The 9,089-nt window shown below is 40.3% G+C and overlaps 1 protein-coding gene across 1 annotated transcript; it reads left to right on the top strand.

Moving 5' to 3' along the window:
- Positions 1-739: 739 nt before the first annotated feature.
- LOC134443912 (tumor necrosis factor receptor superfamily member 14-like) lies at positions 740-6,987 on the top strand. Its single transcript, XM_063193435.1, has 4 exons — positions 740-863; positions 6,240-6,365; positions 6,590-6,745; positions 6,896-6,987. The coding sequence occupies exons 1-4, from the start codon at positions 740-742 to the stop codon at positions 6,985-6,987; spliced, it is 498 nt and encodes a 165-aa protein (XP_063049505.1).
- Positions 6,988-9,089: the final 2,102 nt, after the last annotated feature.

Below are 9,089 nucleotides of genomic sequence, written 5' to 3'. Positions count from 1 at the left end.
AAACAGTTTCTGCATGTTCTGTCCTGTTGATATCAGTCCTGAATATGTCTATATCTTTACATGAGAGAGAAACACAGTTTCAATTTCATTGCATGACTTGTGTGAATGAAAAAAAAACCTGACAATAAAGCTGTCTTGACTTAACTTGACCTCCAAGCTGCCTCTTCTTCCTATTGATGTGCTTGTGCGTTGCATCTGTAGAACATTCTTGTGCTTTTGCAGTTCTACCAGTTCAACTAGTCTTCTTCGTCTGTACAGTTTTTGGCAGGCAGCAATAGGGAAAGGAAAGTTACAATATAAGGTATAAGGAGCGGAGATGTAATGTGCAAGTAGCCTACCCTGGACACTGCGTGTCCAATGTTAACAGTGCCAAAAAGGAAGAGACTTACGACAAAATTGGTAATGTACTCCCTTATCTTGCCATTTACACCATTGTTTGTATGTTATAATATAAAATGAAAATCTTATCCATTTGACGACAATGCCTGGTCACCAGAAAACAAGGTGCCTATAGGCTACTAAAAGCATAATGTTCTTATTGCTATTATTTTTGGTTATTTATCTATTACATTTTTAGGTATTTCTTTTGGATTTTATCATAGGTTACATCCAATAAAAAAATACTGTGTTTTAACTGGTATCACAGCTATGTAATGTTGGTTTCATTTCTAGTGAGGTGTTGGAGCCAGACTTCTTAAACAGTCCCAGGAGCTGCCACTGCTGCTATTTACCAGCGTAAATGCTGGGAAGGTTTGTGTTGATAGTGGTCCTGTCTCTGCCTGGATCCTATGGGCCACCACCGTACGAGTGCGATCCTTTTGAATATGAGGGGCCATGGGGTTGTTGTCCAAAGTGTTTACCTGGTAAGCCTGACGCTCATATTGCCTAACTCTGATAAGAAGCTGCGTAGCTGCACTGTAACACATTGCAAGCCAGTTAAACGTAAAAAGTAAGTTGCTCTGCTGCCTTAAAGGGACACTGTGCAGGAAATGGTCAAAAAAGGTACTGCAACTATGCTGCTCATTGAAACAGGGCTGCCTATTGCCAAATTTGATCTTTACATGAACGTTTACTAAATAATAAACAAATATTTCCTACACAGTAAAAAAAGAACTGTTGTTTTTACAGAAAATTGCTGGCAGCAGTGGTTGCCAAAGTCTACCTTTAAACAAATAACGTTATATTTCCTTTTTACATTTTACGGTAAGATTATGGCAGCAGTGGTTGCCAAACAGGCACGTGCACAGCATAGTTGCCCACGGTGCCCGAGCAACGGCCCTTTTGCCCACATTGGCTGATATTGCCCTTCCAAGGGAGGGGAAAATAATTTGGCAATTATAATTTCATATTTCAATATCATTTGATTTCTTTATAATTCATAATTTTGATTGAAGTTTTGTACAATAAAGACTTAAGTCATTCATACAAATTCATCAGACCCGTCGAGAATGGGCACGATGTGAGGTAGGCCTACGCAACAACTCCGGTGGGGAGGGAGAAGGCACGCGACAGGCGCTTGAGCGCCTATAACCGCAGAGATACACCAGCGGCGATCTGAGCGAGTCGAGCGACGGAAGTAATTGACTTTGTATTGAGTCGAGAGACAAAAGCGATTCTGAAGACTAGAGCGATTTGCGCGACGAGCGCGACAATTTGAAGTTGAAATCTTTTCAACTTTCTATGACGCGGTTCGGCGACAAGCCGCGACAGCCAATGACTGTATAGAGGTCAGTGACCACAGCCAATGGGAATGCTTGAATGCTTTGCCTTCTGCCTGTACGGACATACTCTAGTCTCCTCAATCTCTCGTATCGCTTGCTGCTACACTCTGTCGCTTGAGTCGCGTCGCCGCTGGTGTATCTCTGCGGTAAGAGACACGAAAGATTTTGATGCCTGGGTGTCGGCTAGAGCCCTACACACAGTCTACATATTAGGGTACAAAATATGCTCACAATCAACCTCTCTATTACAATGTTGAGTTTAGAACTTTTAGTTATCATACATCTGACAGCCAGCCAGCGCCACGTTTAGGTAGCAAAAAAACCTGACAGCCAGCTGTAGATATGCCTCGGAAAAATAGGCTAAGATTTCATGTTTCAACTGATTTGCTTTGCAATTCGTATTTTTGATTGAAGCTTCCTAAATTAAGTTTTCAAATTCAGATTCACCTGCACCTCGAGAGATAGGCAAAGGGAGGGACAGCATGCGCGTTGCTGGGGGCACGAGCAGCTCTACATGGGAGGGAGGGGGGAGCAAGCAAACATGCGACCAGGGCAGAGACGCAAAATATGTCGAAGATGTCGTGGGAGTAGAGCGACTGCCCTGGCGGCCTGAGGTGAGCTGGAAACATAGCAGACTACACAGTATTACACTACATGATCACAATTAATGCCTCTTAAAGCCGTTCTCGAGTTTAGGACGCTTAGTGATCCTAAATAATCTGCCACGTTCAGATATTGGGGAAAAACGACAGCCAGCTAGCTTGCAGTCATTGTCAACGTTTTACATGGTTCAGGTTGTTTTGTGGAAGGCTAACCCAACTAAGAAACATGCAGATGACATGTCGTTTTATCAAGCAAGAGAGAACTTAAGGGGTAGGCTACTAAAGGAAGCACATCTCTGCAGAGTTGGCTGCGAAAAAAAATGAACAGATGCAGGTGAGGCAGAGAATCTTTTTCAGGATTGTAGAGGTTTGATCTTGGTGAGACCGCTAGGAAAGTGCTTTTTCTTACGCTGATATATTCTCCGACCCAAAGATACTGTTTCCACTGTCAATGTCCATGTAATTGAAATAAATCCACTCCACATGATAACTGACGTTTACTGTTCTTCTCAAGACATATGCCTACAAAATGTGCATGAACTAACTAAAATATCTGTAATGAAAATAAAAGGTTATAAAGTCTGCGAGAAGCTCGGAGCTTCAGAGCAACAGATAAGAAGTGGTCGCTCCCACGCCACGGTTCTTTGAGATCTGAAATGAAAGCCGGCTCGTCAATTCTTAAAGCGACAGTACACATTTTTAATATAGGCTACAAAAGACCCAACAAATGACCTAAACCTGTGAATTCTTATGGTTTTAGCTTTCCTATATAATATTCATCATTTTAATCATGGAATATGCCTATTAATGAAATTTCAAATTCAAATTAAATGATCTTTTTAACCATTTTTAAGCTATTTCTATTTATTATAACTTAAAGTCTACTTTGGCTGCTACAAGGATTATAAAGATGACAGTGGGTTAATTGATTAAGCATCCTCATATTTAGCCTATTAATTTACTCATCATTTCATTTCATTTAAGACGAGGATGACTCAGAGCCACAGACCTCTGCACATAGGGCAGGTAGGCATAAGACTGATCATCTCTGTGACTGATACAGGTTTAAAAACTATCAAGGCTTTTTCTCATAATTTCATTTAATTTAGGGGCAGCCACATACCACACATGAGGAAATGTGGATCAGGAGACATTTAGGGCAGGTGGGCATAAGGCTGATCATCTCTGATATGATTAATAGGTAGGCCTACATGTTTAAAAACTAGCATGTTATATCATATGGTACGCATTCAAGATACTATACAATAAAGTAATATTAATAATTATGACAATAATATACTACTTCTACTACTACTACTAAAAATAATAATACCCATGGTGCAGTTTCCTAAAAAATTCTGAAGGCCGCTCATTGTTGATGGGTTTTTTTTTGGGGGGGGGATTGCCCTTTCTTCAGGTTAGAGCAACTGCCCTTTGAGATTCCTGTGCACATCCCTGTTGCCAAAGCCTACCGTTAAATAAATAACGGTATTATTTTTTTTTACATTTTACGGTAAAATTATGGCAGCAGTGGTTGCCAAAACAGATTGGACAGATCATATTCAGGTGAGTTCAATTATAGAGTTACAATCAGACAACTGATTGGACTGATTATACTCAGGTGAGTCCAATTATAGAGTTGCAATCACAGACAACTGATTCTACTCATTGGAGTCCAATAAACATCAACTTAATTAGATACCTAAATAAATGCCCAATTACAGCCAGCCAGCCAGCTAGCTAGCTAGCAACCAGTGACCAGTACAATGCAACAGTCCCTGTTTAAATACATGTTCAAGTGAACCATGTGACCCGAGTGATGAAGCATTTGGCAGGTGCAGGCAGTAAGTTAATCATTGCATGACAGCCCTTAGCACTCAGGTGAGGTCAGGAATTGATTGATAGATTGATTTGGATGGGGTAGAATGACAGTTTCAAATAGACTGGGCTACTTCTAAGAGCTCAAGGGATTACTGTCCCAGGTAGACTTTTTCAGATTATACTAGCCTATAGGTATATTTTACATATTAAATGAGGCTAAACTGTAGGCTGTTACCGGAGAAATAATAAGTTACAGTGAATTACTGAAAAATGTGCAAACTGTTGCCATTTGCAGTCCTTAACTGTTGCACAGTTTATTCAGTTGCCAGCTTCATTCTTGTGAAATCTAAAACATGGAGGCACCTGGAACCAAGCAGACAGGCAATATGTTTTCTGTGGAGTAATTAATATTCAATTCATTATAACCTCCATTGCTTTCTGTTGGGTAGGAGGAATGCAAAAAAAGATATTCTGAATTTTGAAGAGGTTTACCGTGTCAATTTGCCTCTCAATCGAAAACTCTGATGGCAAAGCCTCAAAGTCCAATAAGGGAAAAAAATATTGCGGTGGAGAATTTTTCGCAGTTAATACTAAGTTAATACTCATTGATGGCTACTAATCAAATAGCGTGTTGACATCAAACTCTGCCTGTTACAACCAGCCTATCAGTGGTTTGACAAGTTACACCTGGAACAAGTGCAATCACAAGAGATCTATTGGACTAAAAGAGGACAAAAAGCCTAACATGACCAGAAAGAGCACCTACTTTTTGTAGTATACACAATGTGAAGAAAAGCAGAACAGAGTTCTTTGTCTGTTGGTTCACAATTTGGTTCACTAACAGAGGATTGAGTTTGGTTCACTTATAGGGGACTCAACAAAAATGGCTGCTCATGTTGCCAAAACATTTGAAAATTGGGGAGGCATGTTTTTCATAACTCTCAAGGGAGTTAAACATTAACTCTCTAGCTCTCTTAGCTCAACAACTCGGATCCAGAGGAGTCAAATAACACTCTGTAGTGTTGCTGCAACTCTTGATGTTTAGATTTTGGCTGAACACCAGTCTAACTCTGATCAATCGAACTCTGGCAAATTTGCTGTGTACATATGTGTACACCAGTGAAAAATAAAGTCATGTACCGTTTCTTGACTTCTTCATCTTCACTTAACGGTATTTTCCAATATTTTCTTTTCAGTGAACAGTTCAGTATTTTCTACATATTGACACCAGTGAAAAATAAAGTTATGTACCGTTTCTTGACTACTTCATCTCACTTAACAGTATTTTCCAATATCTTCGTTTACAGAGAACAGTCCAGTATTTTCTACATATGACACCTGTCAAAAATAAAGTTATGTAGCGCTTTTTGACTAAATAGTGGCTTGCCATATTTAGTACAGAGATAAACTGTTTTACATTTTACGGTCACTGACTGTTGCAATTTGACAGTTTTTCGCCGTAATTTCAACAGGCATTTTTTACAGTGTAGTATGATCCAAGTAGAGTTGTTTTTTCAGCATAGCTTAACATAGGATAATCATTGGAAATGGATGGAACCATCAAGCCACAAGTTATCACTGATTGGAATTAAATAGCCGTTTTGCACTCTGGTGAATTTTTCATCAATTTTAAAAAAGGGTTAATATGTACATTTGATGATGTTTTGTTTGGTTCCATAGACTTCCATTGCTATGTTAAATATGACTATACTGTAAAACTAGGCAATCCAAAAACATAGAGAAAAAAAACGATGTACTCTCATATTTTTACCAGAGATTAAATACTACTAGGTGTATACACTATTTTCTGAGGTGTTCTGAAATGACTGCTCCTCAAGTTGAGTTAAGTCTCGAGTTGAGTTAACTTACAAACTTAAGGCAGCAGGGCAACTTACTTTTTTATGTTTAACTGGCTTGCAATGTTATGCAATGTATTCAAGCTTCATACGCTTGCCATATGTTGTTGGGCCCTTGTTTTAGGAGTCCCATTGAAATTAAAAACCTCTTTTTCCATGGTGTCCTGACTAAGTTCCAGCAAAATGTACATGTTTTCACCAAGATCACCAGTGTGTCTGATATTGCATGCATTTTTCAGGATTTCATGTTTCTAGTCACTGCTCGGAGCACGCCACTACCACATGTGCCCCATGCCCCCAGTCTACCTACACTGAAACACACAATGGGTGGACATCTTGTAAGATATGTACCCATTGTGATTCAAGTAAGACCCAACATATTATTATATTATTTATGCCTTTATACAATTTTCTCCTAAAATTCTATCAGTTGTCTTCACTATAGGCTATATATACTGAATTAGTGTATGTGCCACATTTCATTCATTTAGGCCTACATTACTTTGTAGAGAGGGGGGAAAGTGTTTGCTTCAGTGGGTGCATCATCAGTTATCCATAGCAGAAACGATTTTCCTATTGTGTGAATCAGCTGCAGGTGTGAGAGTGAAGAAGAACTGCAGCTCCACCTCAGATACTCTCTGTGAGCCTCTGGAAGGACACTACTGCACTGACCCAATCAAAGATGGCTGCCAAGGAGCTGTGGAACACACAAAGTGCAAACCGGGACAGTACATCAAAATGAAAGGTAAAGAAAGAACAAACCATCATGATTTGTTTTGCTGGTTCCTACGTAATACCCACCTCTACAGCCAATTAGTAATGACATTCAATTCATAATAGAAATGAGCTTTGATAGAATGGATTAGAGATGTGCCTGTTATTCGATTGCACACAGGTACTGCATCCTCAGATACAGTTTGCAATGACTGCGGCTATAGCACATACTCAGACGGGTCCTTAACATCCTGCAAACCACACACAGAGTGAGTCCATTTTATTCATGCACTACAGACTTGTATTCATGCCCATATCCTTTTGTAAGAGTTTCAGGAGACCACTGTCCTCTTTTCATTGTAGGTGTGGACAACACGAACGTTTTATTAAGCGAGGGACCTCATCATCAGATGCTGAATGCCAAAATGTCATTGGTTATTTCATCTTTGCATATGCTATAATTATCATTTGGTTCAGTGCTTTGATGATAAGGTATGTTCTTCCTTCATTTTGTTCCTATAAGCACTGTGAAACACACATAGCAGTACACGTTTGTGTGTGTGTGTGTGTGTGTCAGTGTGTGTGTGTGTGTGTGTTTAGTATGACTCTGTCAAATGATGTATGAAATGTGTCTTTTGTCTTGCCTTGTAAACAGTGGGATTGCAGTGATCATCCATTCGTGCTATGAAATTGTTGTGATGATGTGCTCGAGCCACTACCAGCCACCATAAATCTGATTGACCACCCGAGGTGCCCCCCAGGTAATGGACAGTGGCCCCGTCCATGTGCCTTACATGAAACGCACGGCCATCCAGCTTCAACACCACACAGAAAGAGATCGTCATAGGTGACTGGACCACATAACCAACCCCCAGACCTGCACACTTATCTGCACGCCTCTCCTCGCTGTTTCCATCCCCACCACCCATGCTTCTACCTGTTCTCTTATCCTATGCCTGGGTGGAGACTGATGACACACCCCCCCCCCCCCCCCCCCCCCCCCCCAACAATCATGAACGACTTTTCGGCACTAGGAATCTGCATTCTGCTCTAGGGTTTTTATACTGCACTGAGTTATTCTCAGCCATACAGGACAATCACTTTTTGTATGCTCAAGTGTTTGTGTGTGTGTGTGTGTGTGTGTGTGTGTGTGTGTGTGTGTGTGTGTGTGTGTGTGTGTGTGTGTGTGTATGGGTGTGTGTGTGGAGAGGTGGAGCGAGGCAACTTGTGATCCCCATCTTTTTTCAGTGGATGCTTGACCCTTTTTCTCTGGACTATGTATTTTCCTGGACACTTTTTTGGACACTTTTCACTTTGTTTTTGGCTGCTCTGTGCCACTTAGCAAAGGCATGTGTGGTAAATCACTGTTATACTTCTATACTTCTTATCACCAACCGCAGCTGTGTGTGTGTGTGTGTGTGTGTGTGTGTGTGGGAGAAAGAGGGATAAAGAGAAAATGAGATCTGTCTTGGGCTGAATGTATGTCGAGTGAGCTATATATGGTTAATTTGTTTAATGATGTGGGCAATGTCTTGTGTATTCTGTATTTCTGTATGCTACTGGACTTAATTTCCCCTTAGGTTTAATAATACTCTACTGTACTCTACTGTAATCTACTTGAGGCGTACCATGTACCAATGCACTGTTCTTATCATTTACTTCTGGAATGTTTAACCTAACATTTAAAAATGTATAAAACATGGGATGAAACTTCAGTCGTACTACGCACTCTCATAATGATGGGGAAAATGTAATAAAAGTGTTTTTGGTCTTATCAAAGATTTTCTTAGTTCTAACAATAGACCGTCTCTGGTTAAACTGCATTTAAGAAACGAGTGGCATGAGCTCTTAGATAGGCTGTGCTGTTCCTGCAGTCACTGTCGAGCATAGATTACAACAGTCACATGACATCGAAACAGGAATCAGAAGTAAAACTATGGTATTTACAGTAAGGCTATGTTAGGATATGGAGAAGCATATGCACAATAAGAAGAAATGGATAACAGGTGCAAAGGGTTTGCAGATTGCAAATAAGGTCTAGGTATACAGGAAGGAACACCACATTTTATTGCACTGCTATGAGGGATGGCCACTGAAGTCACTGAAAGGTTGCAGGGGAATTGACTCTGACTACTCACAAGGATCTCTTTGGAGCATTCTACACTAATTCATTACCAATGGCATCTTTAAACTGCTCTAAATGTGGGTAGGGGGGGTGAGAAGGGTATTACGGCATTTAAATCGGCCTATTCACAGGGACAGAAAGGGTAAAAGACAATGATACTGAATAGATATACTGTAGATGTACGTCAGTGATCCTCGCAGATCAATCGTGGATGCTTCAAACTGTTGAATGGAATACAATTGAAGAACGC

This window comes from Engraulis encrasicolus, unplaced genomic scaffold, assembly GCF_034702125.1.
Source record: "Engraulis encrasicolus isolate BLACKSEA-1 unplaced genomic scaffold, IST_EnEncr_1.0 scaffold_396_np1212, whole genome shotgun sequence".
NCBI classification, from domain to species: Eukaryota; Metazoa; Chordata; class Actinopteri; order Clupeiformes; family Engraulidae; genus Engraulis; species Engraulis encrasicolus.
This window is presented reverse-complemented; position numbering and strand designations above follow the sequence as displayed.